The sequence below is a fragment of the Meleagris gallopavo genome, chromosome 22 (genome assembly GCF_000146605.3).
Source record: "Meleagris gallopavo isolate NT-WF06-2002-E0010 breed Aviagen turkey brand Nicholas breeding stock chromosome 22, Turkey_5.1, whole genome shotgun sequence".
NCBI lineage: Eukaryota > Metazoa > Chordata > Aves > Galliformes > Phasianidae > Meleagris > Meleagris gallopavo.
This window is the reverse complement of record NC_015032.2, coordinates 5,494,045-5,508,921: the sequence shown is the minus strand read 5'-3', so window position 1 is coordinate 5,508,921 and position 14,877 is coordinate 5,494,045. Positions and strand designations below refer to the sequence as shown.

Sequence of the window (14,877 nt, the reverse complement as noted above, 5' to 3'; positions counted from 1 at the left end):
ATCTTGCCCGCTCCCCCCCCAACCCACACACACTTCCCGCCCCGCCGCCATCTTGGCACCGCGCTGTTGCCGTGGAAACCGCAGGGCCGTGAGGCGCCACGCGCGGTGCCCGCCCGCCCTCAGGGGCTGAAGGCCGCCGTGCGGTATCTCGGAGCTCCTTTCCAAGCTCCGTCGCGCTGTGGGCCCACTGTTGACACCTCGTGAGCAGCCACGAGGGAGCAGAGGAAACCCAAGGCAAATAAAACCTCGGGTTTTCAACATTAAAATGGGACACGATGAGACACTGAAAAGCAAATCTTAATCGCTTCTGCTCCTTGCTTGTATCCTTTGTACTGGAGCACCAAGCTGTGGGGTTTTGTTTCCCTGCTTTAAGTCGTATCGTTATTTCTTGCATTAATCTGCAGTGCTCTGTGTGGTCTGTGAGGTTCCTCAGACGCCCCATCAGCAGGGGAAGTGCATGAGGCCTGAGATTGAGGTGGGAGGAAATGAAGGGTGAGGACATGGGGCTCAAAGGCGTCATGGAATCATAGGGCAGCCCGAGCTGGAAGGGGGCCCATAGGGATCACTGTGTCCAACTCCTGGCATTGCTGGGTTCCAGCCGCCCATCAGACCCAGCTGTGGGATCCATGGGGTGTTCCTCCTTCAGAAAACAAAATGAGGAAGAAAAAGGGAGGGGGAAAGGAAGCCTTTGTGCTTCTGAGAGATCCTTCAGGATTCAGACATATGCAGCCGTCCTGCAGGTGCTCCAGTGCGTCTCCAACGCGATCTCTCACAGAATCACAGAATCACCAAGGTTGGAAAAGATCTTCAAGATCATCCAGTCGAACCAGTCGCATCTATCATCAATAGTACTCACTAAACCATGTCCCTCAACACAAAATCCAACCGTTCCTTGAACACCTCCAGGGTCGGTGACTCCACCACTTCCCTGGGCAGCCCATTCCAGTGCTTGACCACTCTTTCATAAAAGTAGTATTTCCTAACATCCAGCCTAAATCTCCCCTGGCGCAGCTTGAAGCCATTCCCTCTAGTTCTATCACTAGTTACACGAGAGAAGAGGCTGACCCCCAGCTCACTACAACCTCCCTTCAGGTAGTTATAGAGAGCAATAGGTCTCCCCTGAGCCTCCTCTCCCATCCATCGTGGTGTTGCAGTGCAAGGTTTGCATTAATTCAGCGCACAGCCGGGGAGTGATTTGCTCGGATCCTGCCAGCGTGCACCAGGCTGGAGAGCTGCAAGGTCAACCAGCGGTCATGCACGACTCCGGCCCTAAAAATAACCAGCTCCAGCAAGGCCGAGCACAGTGGTGCTGCTGGCAGCAATGGTCAGTCCCTCCTCTCCCCTCCTCACTGTTGCCGGGAGAGACGTGGGGGTGCTGAGATCCTGCTGGGGGAGATGGAGTTGTGGGATGGGGTTAGGGAGCAGGTGAGCTATTCTCAATATTTTGCCCAAGCCTTCCCTCTTGGCGGGGATAAATGAGAGCCCACAGCTGCCTCCCACCCTGTGCTGCAAGAGCTTTACACCCCAGGCTTGAACATCACTCATGTTCCAAGAAATTCTAACCCTTTCCCCAGGAAAGGTCACTCTAAGCGCAGAGAGACATGCTATCCAGGTAGCATTTTCCCTAAAAATGTGGTTTCTCTGGGGTTTCTCTGAAAAGTAACCCTTGTATTCTTTGTGCACACTTGCCCACATGTTAAAGCATTGCTGTAAATCCAGAGGGGCACTGCTCTGCTGCACTGCAGAAGGAAGCATGGCTCCTTTGCCCAGAGCTGCTGGGACCTGCAGGAAGGCAGAAGTGCAGCACACAGCTCCCAGCATAGGATGTGGAAACAGGAAACAACAGGAAACAACAGCTTTCCCTGACACCAGCACATCCTGTCAGCACAGCAAATCCATGTCTGTCTGGAGAACTCACCTGCTTCACCCCCTGACCTGTTCTGGGCACACTGCTGGCACACAGCCACCTGTTGGCCACTGGGACACCTGGGTCCTTCTCCACAGAGCTCCTTTCCAGCATCTCAGCCCTCAACCTGTACTGATGTATGTGGTTGTTCCTCCCCAGCTGCAAGACCCTACACTTGCTCTTGTTGAACCTCATCAGGTTCCTCTCTGCCCAGCTCTCAGCCTACCCAGCTCTCGCTGAATGGCAGCACAGCCTTCTGCTGAGTCAAATGCTCTTCCCAGCTTTGCATCATCCTTCCATCTTCTGTTAAGCCCCACTCTCGTGCTTCATATTCTTCAGTCTTAAAATTTACAAGCTGCACCAGGCTTCAGGTAGCTGTGGCGGTGGCAGCCCAAGCAGAGAGAAACTGCAATACCAGCAGCCAGGGCATCTCTATGGACCAGCAGGGAAAGCACAAGGAACATTTCAGCGCACAGCAAAAGGACCGATGGCAAAACCTCTATTTTACTTGGCTGTGGTTGGCTTTAGCAAACACTGTACCAAGCCTCAAGTGTCTGGCAAGCACCCAGCAGCGACCTGCAGGCAGGGGCCCAGATCCTTCCTGCACACACAGGGAGCAATGCTGATGTGCCCTGCTTCTTCTTGCCCTGCCCACGGCCAGAGCCAGATCCATGCATCGCAGTGCTCCGTCCCCGTCCTGCAGCATTAACCTTGCACCGCTGCTGTGGAGCACTTTGGAGTATTGTTTGCACAGCAGTTCCATTTCTAAAATTACAAAAGCATTTCTCTCATTTTGGTGGCAGCTTTTGTTCCCTCGATGCTCGCAGCAGGTAGAGCAGCACTCTGCCCGCTCTGCTGGAAAGTCGGCAACAGCAGCACAAGGCAGAGCCGTGCTGTGACAGAGCGTTCTGAGCCTGAGTCACACACTGCACACCCCCACAGTCCCGCTGAGTGCTGTGTGGGTGCAGGGCTGAGTGTGCACGTGGAGAACGCGTTCCCGTGAGGATGCAGCACCCTGGGATGTTGACCCTTCCCTGCTGCAGACATTGCACCTTTGCACCCACCTTTGCACGGCTGTGCCTGGTGGCACATGGGGTGTTCCTTGCCCCAAGCACTGATCAGGATGAGGTTTGGTAAGGGAAGGTGTAATGAGATTGGAAGCCAGGGTGCATGCAGTGATATAGGATGACAGCTTGTGGGCTTTCTGCGCTACGTGGAGAAATGCACTGCTCTGCAAACATCAGGACCTTCATCCCTGTGCTTCATCCCTGACCCTGGACTGCTGTCACATTGAGATCTTCAGGGTATGGAGCAGGAAATGTCTGCCCAGGCTCCAAACCACCCCAACGACCGCTAGCATGCAGAGCCAAATGTGGGCATGGAGGGCAGCTGGAGTCACCAGGGAGCAGGATGAGGTGGGGGTTCCGCTGTGTGTAGCTGCCACTCATCCCCAAGGGTTGCAGGAAGAACAGGAGCTCTGCTCTGGCTTCTTACCCTGGGCTGTGGAACCCCTGTTCCCAGCTTTGCCCTCTCCTTAACGAGCGCAAGGCATGGTGCTGCCCACGCCCAGGACACTGTCACAGAGCAGGAGGTGTGGGATGCATTCTCCTGTCTCTATTAAACAAGATCTGTAATTATACACCTCTTTCAGTTTGCGAGATCTCCCATGGCAGTGCGACCCCACGCAGTGTGTTTTAGCCCGCTCACAAATAATTTGCCATTCTGAGCCCCCTTCCACAGCCCTTTCCCAGCCTGCGGAGCCCAGCAGTCTCCACAGCACAGCCACAAATTGCTCCTCCATTAGGAGCAGCGGGAGCCCGGCCGCTGCGTGGGAGCAGTTCCCAAGGCAGCAATGCTCCCACCACACAGCTCCCAGCAAGCAAAGGCAGAAAGCAGCTGGAGGCGGCACACGGCGATGGGCTGGCACTGCGGGGGCACACGTGGTCTCATCGATCTGCTCCACAATAAAGGGCCCTTAGGTTGCTCTCCATCACTGCACGTCAGAGCAGTGCACCCTCCCGGCGTACCCGGGAGCATTCAACCTGAGCTGCCCCACACTCACACCTGTAAGCTGCATCCCAGCGCTGTTCAAAGTGCGTCATCTCCTGCTCAGCCTCCCCTCGGCCACTGGGGGTTAATGAAAAAATCCTGAGTTTCACAGGCTGAGTCAGAACGCGGTTCATGAGCCGCAGCACAACTGAGTCAGCAGCATCTTTTCACTGTGATTTTACTGACATCTCTGATCACAAATATTGCTCATGCTGGACCACAGCCAGTGCAGAGGAAGCCGAATCCCTGTCTCCTACTGGCGTATCTAAGCACGCATCTCTATAAAAAAGCAAAATATATCTCTCTGCATCCAAGAGGAAAGGAGAAGCTCAGAAGGAAACACAAAACCTTGGGTTTCAGTTTTTTTCTGGGTCATTTTGTACCCACTCAGCATGCCGTGCTGCATTTGGGCAGACACGGGGCACCTTTTGAAACTGCACTCAGCCCTCTGGCTCTTTGGCACTCATTTACTGTCCAGGTGCAAATAGCTGCATTTTCTGTGTATGCACTAGAAAGCCAACAGATGACCAACAGCCACATCCCAAAGCACCTGCGTCTATTGCTCCATAGCTGTATCAGAGAACAGTTCTCTCCAGCGTAGGAAAAGCTTTATTTGTGCTCTGCTCACCACCTCCTCCTCAAGCCCTTTCTTTTTGCATTGCTCAGTGCCTTGTACAAGCCAGCATTCCCCGTGAGGTCTAGACAGGATGTCCCGATGGCTGCTGCAGCACGGGGAGCGAGCATCCTGCTCTGTGTGAGCTCAGCCTGGTGCCAGGGGGACGGCTTTCAGCCAATGGCACCAATCTGAGCAGGCTGGCAATGAGCTTTCTAAGAACACTGCACAAAACCTAACCAAAGCTGCACACTGAGGAGCAAGAGGACGATGTCTCTTCTGTCTCTATGCTGATCTTTTGCTAACAGTTGCTTAGAAAGAGGTAGGAAGAGAACGCAGCAGCGCTGTGTCTATCCCCATTATTCTGTTTCACGAATGCTCTTAGCAAAAGGCTCAGAGAAGCCAAAGCTCTGCAGCCTAAGAAACAACACCATGTTGGAAATTACCACAAAGGTAATTTCCTGAGAACCCCATTCCCCACTGCAGAAACACGAGGCCTTATCTCTGAAAGCAGCCCAAAGCCCAGGAATGCACATTTCAAGCAGCTCCAGTGCAAGCCATCAGCTTCCTGCCAGGCACTGTGACCGACAGAGGAAGGCTGCCCCACTGAAATAAAATCCAAAGCCTGCAGATGGGAATTCTTTGGCAGAGGAGTCGATGGCAGCAGTTGGATGTGTTCCACTGACAAGTGCTCTGTGCCCCCCATCCCCACACACCTCAGCAGATCTCAGCCCCCGGCACAGCTGCTCCTCTGGTGGATATGGAGCTGCTGTGGCAACATGGGGCAGGAGAAGGGCTGTTGCCTCTGTAAGCCAGCCAGAAGTTAATGTCATGAAGAATAATGAAATGTACCTAAATAAATAAGAACCTACGGAATCTATTGAGGTTGGAAAGAGCCTCTCAGATCCCCAGGTCCAACCCCAGCCCACCCTTCCATGCCCACTGTTTCTCAGTGCCACATGTCCACAGTTCTGGAGCTCACCTGGATGGTGCCACGTGTTTGAGGAATGAGCACCAGTGAATGCCCAGGCTGGTAGGAGAAGTAATCTTGTTGTGCCATGAAATTTGCCCTTTAAAATTGCCAATCTCTAGCTGTAAGCATTCTGGCTCACCAACAGGAAGGAGACAGTTTGCAAGCTGTATGGGATAGCATCATCACTCTTTCTAAACTCAGCAATGAGACACAGATCCGCTGCTGCCCCAGGCTCCAACGCAGGTCTCACAGCCTCCCCTGTGGTGGCTGGCTTTGAAGAAAGCCCTGTACATCATCTTTTATGTGGCTGCAGCACCAATCCCCCAGGCCAGTTCTCCACGGTAACTACATTCAAGAAGCACCAGCGCAAGGTCCTTGTTCTTGATAACAAAGGATGGAAAGCAGTGCTGCTTTCAAAGGAAAGCACTCCCAACAGAACATCCGAAATCACCCCAGGAGCACCTTTTAATCACAGCTCCAAATAAATGCAGGGGGGATCCGCAGACCCACCCAGTGATATGTCACTGCACGAAGGCTGTGTCCTCCCGGAAAGATTTAGTGGCATCCAGCACGGGGGAGCCAGGATTAAATTAAATAATTGATTAGAAACAAAGACAACAATATATACATACATATACAGACACCCTTTTCTCGCCACAGGTAGGCCCACTGGGGCTCTTGCTCCCTATCTCTTGTCACTGCTTCCATTTCCCATAGCAGCTAAGCTGCCTGAGCTCTGTGCTGACACAAGGCAGCCAAGCAGTGACCTGGGCTGTGAATGGTCCACCCAGACCAGCAGCAAGAAGTACAGCAATACGTAGAAATTGCAGTACCTGCACCTGGAAATGGGTGTGCCTACACCTAGATATGGATATGCCCACAGCAGGGCACTCAAGCACTCCCTGAGCAAAGGCACTGGAAGAGCAGAACCTCCGGATCAGGCAGGAAATGTGGAGCAGGAAACACCTAACAGCAAACACAGCGGTACAGAGAGCAGGCTCAGTTCCCAGGAAGTTGTGCAAAGTGGCTTTGGAGAGGAAACACAATCAGAAGGCACTTCTGTGGGACTTGGCAACGCAGACACGTGAAAAGGAAGAGGAGGAAACAACAAACCACGAGGAAGAATAAAAAAGAAGTCCTACAGCTACCAGTCTGAGGAAGGGAAAGTTGCTAAAACACAGCATTCTGTGAAAAACTCAGTTTCAGAGGAAGACATCAGAGCACAGTTATAAAGCTGAGCTGCATCTTACATGGGAATTGAAAAGCAGCAATTTTTCGCGTGAAATACAGACTTCTGCCTCAACATGGAGGTGTGGAAGTCTGCAAAGACGCAGTATAGAAGCCTTTTGTGGGGGGAGGAATGAGAGAAAGGATCCCAAAGCGAAACAGTTCTTGGAAACAGTGCGGAGCCCCGGGGCAGCGCCGTACCGGAGGGGCGCGGAACGCAGCTCCTGCTCCGGCCTCGGCAGCACTGCCACCATCCGGCCCCGGGGGAAAAGGCTCCACTGGGCCGGGAGCCCTCTGGGGAGGAGCACGTTGGATATTCGGAACAGTTTCTTCTCCAAAAAGCGGTCAGGTATCGCGAAGTGCTGCTCGGGGAGGCGGTGGAAATGCCCTGAATTTCCTCGCGCTGGGTCCCGCAGGTGATTCAGTGATCACGATGGATCCAGTGCTGCAGGTTGGGAAAACCCAGGTTCACCTGTCAGGAAATGGCTTACAGAACAACCCCAAGGCTTTTAATCTCATTTAGCTGAAGGCATCTCCACGTTGGGAACGCTGCTAGCTGGGGAACCCAAAGCTGTAAGAGTAGCTGGCAGCACACACATCATCCAAAACAAGAACAGATGGTAGCCATCGTTAGAAAGGGTCAGATGCTGTTTTCCTGTTTTCCGGGCCTTTAATGGTTGTTTTCACAATAATTTACAAATATGCTGTTACGCACATTATATGTCCACTTAGTAATGAAAAAATCTATGTTAATTCAACTTGCTGTAGAAAAGCTCTTGCTGAGCTCTGCTGCCTGCAGATCTGCATTAGTGCACCCAGCCAAGCGAGTTCCTCGTGCTGAACCTGCCCAACCTGCCAGCCCTCCCCGCTGCACGCACCCAGAGCTCGCTCTGCTCACAGCAAGGCGAGGACCTGAAGCTGCAGAGCACGAGATGTGCTCCCAGGACAGCATCCACACAGCTCCCAGCTGACAGGCAGGGGACAAACAGGACTGCACCACAGCTGCAACTCAACGTTTTCCAAAGGACAATGCAAATGTCATTGCAGCTCCCAGCTAGCTGATATCTAAATGCCTGCTGTCTTCTAAAGTTCTGCTCTAAAGCACGGGGCTGGGATAGAAGCGTGTTGCAGATCAGTGAGAAGTGCCGTGGCACAACACTAGATGGCAACTTGCACACACAATGCTGTACCAGCACTACCAGACCCTTGCTCACCAGCAGTGAATTCACCCACAGCATTCTCTTCAAAGGAAAGAAATGGAGACCTGAGCCCAAAACAGTGGACAGACCAAAGCTGGAGCATTCCAGGTGTTGAGCTACGTGGTCCTCAGCAAAGGAAATACATCAAAGGATACTAGAGCCTTGAGTTTTTCACCTGAACTGTTTCAAACACTCATCTTAAAATCTGCTTTCCAGTAAGATACTGTTTGCCTTGTAGTTTCAGTCATTTCAAGCTGATTCAGCTTTGTGCCTTCCTTAGAACAACAACAAAAAAAAAAAATCAGCAGGAAGTTGGGTTTCTCAAAGAAATGCAATACAGCAAATTAAAACTGCAGTCAGTCAGTCTGGACTGCAGGAGAAAGTGCTGGCAGAGCAGGTGGGAACTGTAACAAACACCTCAAGTGTTCTGCTGAAGGAAGGAACATCAGGACTTTCCCTCCAGAACAGCCCAGTAGTGCTAACCTTTGCACCTGCACACACACAAATCAGTTTTCCCCACGCTGAGCAACAACTGTTTCACAAAGATCTCCCTCGCAGTGCTTTCACGTTAACATTAACCATTATCCTGACAGCAACATCACCATTCTTTTATCTTTATATTTAACGTGCAAAAAAAAAAAGTCACAGCAGTCCCCAGAGAGGAAAGAGTAACAGACTGCAAAGAGCATCTGATTGGCACAGAGGGAAACTGCTCCCTGGGAACTCCCTTCCCCCTTACCTTCTTCCCCTCTAAAGAGCACAGAAACACATTCCACAAAGGTAACTGAACTCTCCTGGGAGAATCTGTAGCTCAATAGGCTGCATCTCCTTTGAAAACAGGTTCGTTTCCTTTATTTATTTTAAAGTCCACTGATCATCACAAACAAAAAAAAAAAAAAAAAAAAACAACAAAAAAAAACCATAGGAAATGCAACTAAAGAGAAAAGAGTCCAACCAAGACCTAAGAACCCAGAGCTACAAGTAGATGTGAGCCTGTGTTTGCACAATGCAGGTGCACGCATGGCTGAGACGATGCATGCGCACTGCGAGCAGGCGTGTAGCGACAGGGGTTCCTTTATGTTAACCTCTGAACAATGACAGCATTGAGCAGGTTGGCTTCCTTCAGGGTCTGGTTCTCATCAGTCAGCTCTTTATTTGGGAAAGTGGTCATGAGGACGAAGCTGGTTGCTGCCATTGCTGGCCGGGCATCCACTATGAAGAGCCGGATGTCACGGATCCTGTCCGAAGGGATCAAACACACAAAGGTTATTCTGTTATTGAACAGCTTGTAGAAACGAACAAGAAAAGCTTAAATTCACCCCTTCCAGAGTGTGCAACCCTGCACTCACTGCACTTGTTTTCCAGGTAACAATGTCAGCTGCAGCCAGACAATCCTATGATTTCAGATGCTTTTCCATAGGCAAAATAAGTTTAGCAAAATAAGCTACTTTCTAGGTTAAAAATTTCACCTAAATGCTCTTTTACATTGTTCAACTTCTGTGGTGTAAGCAGCTATTTGAACCGGAAGGGTTCTGAGCCCTTCGAGATGAACAGATTAATAAATTGCTCATCACACAGCGTAACCCAGATGATCTCAGCTCCCAAAGGCAGTCACAACAGTGACACCAGATTTATCTCCTGCACCTGATCCCAAAGGATTGTTTTTGTAACTTTCTGGAACACGCTCGATCTCCTACAGAATCTGGAGGAACAGGGATGGACAAACAGGCACTCTCTTAAGATCAGAGAAGTGAGAAAAACAGAACTCTAATGAAGCAGCAGGGTATGTAGGCCAGCTTTGTTCATCTGAGGGAACCAAACTGTTCAACAGCACCCCTCAGTGCTACATTCAGTAGACAGGGAATAGCTCAGCTGAAAAATCTGAACTGAGACAATAACTGCACCAATTCCTAAATACTTGATGGTTTCAAAGGGTTTTTTAATAGATGTTAAAGAACCAAGGTGCAGTATCACCAGCTACTATCCAATGCTATATGGAAAGAAACCCTGACCTTCCAACAGGAAACATCTGCCTTAGAACTCCACAGTTTTAGTACTATTCATCTATACAGAAGGATCCCCAGGGCTCCCTTTAGTAGGCTAGCCAGGATTTCACCATCGTCTCCATCTGAGCACAATTTGCAGTGTTATTCAGGCCTTCCCAGTTAGTAACCCATATTTCCTGTTGCCCTTGTACCTGTGATTGTGATTAAATTTCTGGACCAGTCGCCCACCATCAGCGAGCCGGATCTGGATGTTGGTGACAGGCTCCGACTCATCAATAGCAATGGCAGAACTGGCTTTGGCTTCATTCTCTGCCTGCTGGGCTGGGGAGCTGGTGCTCAACACCTGAGGGGCGGTGCTGAGAACAGAAGACACAAAAGGCTGTTAAAAACCAAACTACTCCCCTGACAGCAATGTGCCAGGAGCCAGACTGTGAGCTTTCATCCGCTGGGCCCTGCTAACAAGGTTTCTAATCAGGAGATGCCAATGCAAGTTGGAAATGGGAATTTAGGAATTAGCTAGCAAGGTGGCAAGGCAGAGGGCACTCATCTGTAGCTTCACCCATACCATCACCTCTAAGAGCACCCCTTCTTCGTTCTTCATATCCCCACAGAACAGCAGTAATACAATCAGGAGACACTGTTTCTATGTGACACATCACAGTGGGTCCAAACTGGAGATTTGCCTCTTGCCAGTAAGAGAATGAGCCCACAGTACACATCACTGAGCCTCATTTCCTCTCCCATAGCAACACCTCACATATCACAGGCACCGAGTACCTTCTCTTCAGGAAGAGGAATCAAAAATCTCATCCCACAAAACCTCTTAATTGACTCTTAGCCAAGTGCTTCTGCTCACTCACCTGCCCAGCTTCTGTCCTTCTCCAGTAAAAGCTTTGAAGACACTTTTAGGCTTCACATACTCCTCATCACGGTGATCCTCCATATCCAGGTTCACTTGCCCGCCTCGCGCTAACCTGCGCAGCTCTGCTGGGACTTCCCTGCAAAGAGAGTGCCTGAAGGAACCTGCCTGAGGAAGCAAGTAGGAAGAGTGCAAAGAAAGCAGCAGCCACAGGATCTGGTGCAGCCAAAAACCTTTAGAATTTCATGCACTCTTGTTTAACTAACAAGGTAGGTGTGAACCTCCCCACTAACAGGCAAAAGCTCAAGGTTACTTTTTCTTGCCCTTCGGCTGGAATGAAACAATGCATTGGAAATCTTCAGCCCGAATACAAAAGTCTGTCTGTTTACTCTGAAACATCAAGATCCTATAAAAACCAAGGCAACTGCCTATGAGTCTAAAGTAAATCTTCACGTGTGCCTTCCCAAAGTTTTCATATTGAGAATTTAGCCTTCAGGTAAAATGTGTCACAGATTCATGATCCTGGATACCACGCAAACCTGTGTTTCAGAAAATAGCTTTTCTTTCACTCCCTTCTTGCTACATACCCTCGGCGGATATCATCAAGGAACTGGGCATTGGATGGATCCTGGTAGCTTCTCAGTTCTCCACTGTCCAGACTGAACCCACTCTTCCAGAGCTTCAGTACAACGTGCACCTGCAGCAGACCCCAGACAACGGTCAGTCTCACTGAAACACCTCAGTAAGGGCAACCAGATGCAAAATGAAAAGCTGCTGACTGGCAGAGGAGTTTCAAGCAGCAGAAAACATCCCAACTATGTGCCACTGGGTTGATACAGTCAGTGGTGAGAAAAAAAACCACTGGCTATATAATGATAATTCATCAGTTCCTAGATGACAACACAGACACCTTTCTGATAAATGCTGTTGAAAAGCCAAGTGTTAGACAAGGAGCCTAAACTAAGCTCCCATCAAGGCCTAGAGGGGTATTTTTATCACAAAGCAGAAGGGGTCCTTGCACTGATGGTGTTAGTTTTGCATCTCTTCAACAGTTAAAGCCTTATCACCCAGAGCTCTCTGCATTCTATTTTTTACAATCAGTATATTCATACTACAGAGGCTGAGAAAAGATCCCTGAGCTTCTAAAGAACACTCAGGTAATAAACAAACATTGGAAAAACTACTGCATAAGACCCAAGCATGTACATTTCTTTTTTCCTCCAACCACAAATCCCACAGGAAGCAGAATTTATCATATTTCCATCATGCTGAATTTATATCAAGCTCTGTAATTCTCTGACTCACAAGCTTTTACTTGTAGCAGAGCAATCCCCCAGGTGACCACTACAAAACAACAGAAAGACACTCACATCCTGAACAGAGTTCTGTCTCCTCTCTCCTGCCACATAGGCAGACTCTTCCTCTGGAGTAGCTCCAAGGCGATATCCTCCCCCTGCAAAAGGCTGCAAAGAGGCAGGCAAAGAGGTTACAGGATGACACATAGCCAGGACAGCATGATTCCCTTTCCCCAACATCATTCTGAGGGAAAGCAGAGGATTTCAAAGTATCAGCAACATTTGCTGTCCCTCAGGCTCAGTGACCAGCTTGGACTAGTTAATAAATACAGCACAAAGCAGTTTTGTTTTTTTACCACCATGACATTTAAATAAGAGCTGCAATAACAAAGGAGTCCAGACTCAGATGTTCCTTTAAGACAGTTTTAGTACTCCACAGGACCATACAGCTGTCACAGTGGGAGCCTCATACAGATAACTCCAACAGAGAAAGAGAGAAAAGAAGGAAGAACTCATCACTGCTCACTTTAGGCTTGCTACTCTCGCCACTGCTTTTGGCTGTCCGATCGACTGCCACTGCACCGTGCTCCTTTGCTCCCTTGAACAGATCCTCCACCAGCTCATTGGGACTCTTCTTCCTTGGAGGACCAACAATCTGTTGTCCACTTCTCTCTGAGCCACCAGCATAAAACCTAGAAAGAAAACACACCACTTCTGTGTAGGACCAGATCACAGTTCCTACAAGAGACGCGTGTGACAGGATCCAGCACATTTATACCAGGATTTAACAACAAGTTGTTACTTACTAAGGAAATAACTGGCATTTTGAGGGAAGGCAAACATTAATTCTGCACTGAAAGATCACCACACACAACAGGACTAAGTGGGAAGCAATGAATGCACTGTCAGTGAAGTGCAAATAAGCACTTGTGGAAGACTGGGTTTATTAGCTTCCAGCTGGTTTGTAACGCATCCAGAGCAAGCTCACAGCTGACTGCAGAGGACCAGGTGGCCTACCTACACTGAGCACCCTTAAGTTGCATCAGTTCCACTCAATTTACCTTGCTTGCAAACCTAAAGAGTATTTAACTACTTACAGTTGACCTAAGATCTTTCAGAACAGGAATTGCGTATCTACTTAAATCTCCTTTAAAAAAATACACGTATATCTGTACGTAAGCAGCAAGCTACCAGAGAACAGCAGGGATAAAACACACAGGTTTCAAGTCTAACTGAAAACTCACCGCTGTCCCTCTTCTTCTTCATCATCATCCTCCTGTGCATGAACAAGGTCTCTAAACGACGTTACTCGATGGTCACTGCAGAAGTTGATCACAGTACATCAGCCTCATGATACACTTCAACCACATGAGCAGAAGTTCCTAAGCACAGCAGGTTGACTCTGTTCTACTTTTAGGCTCTGACTCATTGCTCTACAAAATCACAGGTCAGCAGTGGTGTAACTGAGCAGTGAATAATGTTCTTGAACCTCTGTGCTGGTCACATCAACACAAAACAACTGACTGCAGGCCCAGCAAAAGAATTAACTCTTCAGCCATCTTCCCTGTTTGCATACTGAATTTCGTTGCCTCTTTCAAGAAGTAGCCATTCCCAAATACCAGTTTCTCTTCCAGACCCCAGTAAAGTCAAGCCTCCAAGACCACTCTCGTTTTCCTGAGATTCAAACTGAAATCCAATTCTTCTGCAATATGAAATTTATTTCAGAGTCTGAAATGAGAGCACTTTGCCTTCGCAGTACAGTCAGTAACTCCTCTTTAAAACTGGATAACATTTACTGCACAGGGACCTGGTATGGCCCAATTAACTTTCCTTGTAAAATGCTTATCAGACAAGGTGCAACAGAAAATCAGAAAACGCTTTGCCTATGTAGGTACAGCCTGCTTATACAAAAGTGTCACTGACTGTGTGATTGCCTTCTAACTTCAGAACACAAATCCAGTTTTTCCTGAGCAATGGAGCAAGTAATTCAACTGATCTTTGGATCAGTTGTGCAATAAGGCCCGTGCTTGTGATATGGAAGTGTTGTTTTCACAGCTTCTAGAGAGCCACATGAAGTGAAGCAGTTCTAAAAGCATAACTATTTATTCTGAATTCTGATGCTTTAAATAGAGTACAGGGTTGGGTTTTTTTAAATGTAATTTGTTTTCACAGTGAGCCTTAAAGCCCTTGCTAAACAAACCAGGCCAAACTGAAGCTCTCTCCTCACCTGGATGCAGTGCCTCTGGATACAGAGCTGGGTGTCGGCTGGGGGAGGGTCAGGATGTCCTCATCACCCCCATCCTCATAGAAACTGGCAAGGGCGATCTGAAATGGAAAACCCAGGAGTGTTTCAGGATGAGAGCAAACATTCCAGAGCAGCAGATCAAACGCACACACACACTAATAACATAACTGAGGGTTCTGTCACGCTGGAATTATTCAGACACACTGACTGCAGCCATTTTATGGGCTTTTCCCCTTTGGATGTCCTAGCAAAGACGGGACACTGCCAGCTGTGCTGTCCGGGTTTGCAATGTGAGGACATCACGCGTTCCTCCCCGACCCGAGGCTCCCATTTCTGAGGGGTTACGCTGCAGGAACAGCCCCCAAAGCACCGGGGCTCAACAAAACCCTCACCCTTTATTAATAAAGTTGGCTTAACGAGATAACCGGATCCAAATCGAGCTCCGGACCCGTGAAAACGGCAGCACCGGCCCTGACGAGCCGCTGAGGGCCGAGGGGGCGGCGGG

The 14,877-nt window shown here is 49.3% G+C and overlaps 1 protein-coding gene across 1 annotated transcript in view; it reads right to left on the bottom strand.

Moving 5' to 3' along the window:
• Positions 1-8,571: 8,571 nt before the first annotated feature.
• The window catches only part of NSFL1C (NSFL1 cofactor), a 6,514-nt gene continuing 208 nt past the window's right edge, over positions 8,572-14,877 (bottom strand). The window contains exons 2-9 of the mRNA XM_010722478.3: positions 14,355-14,527; positions 13,372-13,446; positions 12,654-12,819; positions 12,203-12,295; positions 11,420-11,529; positions 10,834-10,971; positions 10,165-10,329; positions 8,572-9,205 (exon numbers count right to left, since the gene is read on the bottom strand). Of these exons, the coding sequence (XP_010720780.1) occupies positions 9,043-9,205; positions 10,165-10,329; positions 10,834-10,971; positions 11,420-11,529; positions 12,203-12,295; positions 12,654-12,819; positions 13,372-13,446; positions 14,355-14,527 (1,083 nt within the window). The 3' untranslated portion in view covers positions 8,572-9,042. The remainder of the gene's footprint in view (positions 9,206-10,164; positions 10,330-10,833; positions 10,972-11,419; positions 11,530-12,202; positions 12,296-12,653; positions 12,820-13,371; positions 13,447-14,354; positions 14,528-14,877) is intronic.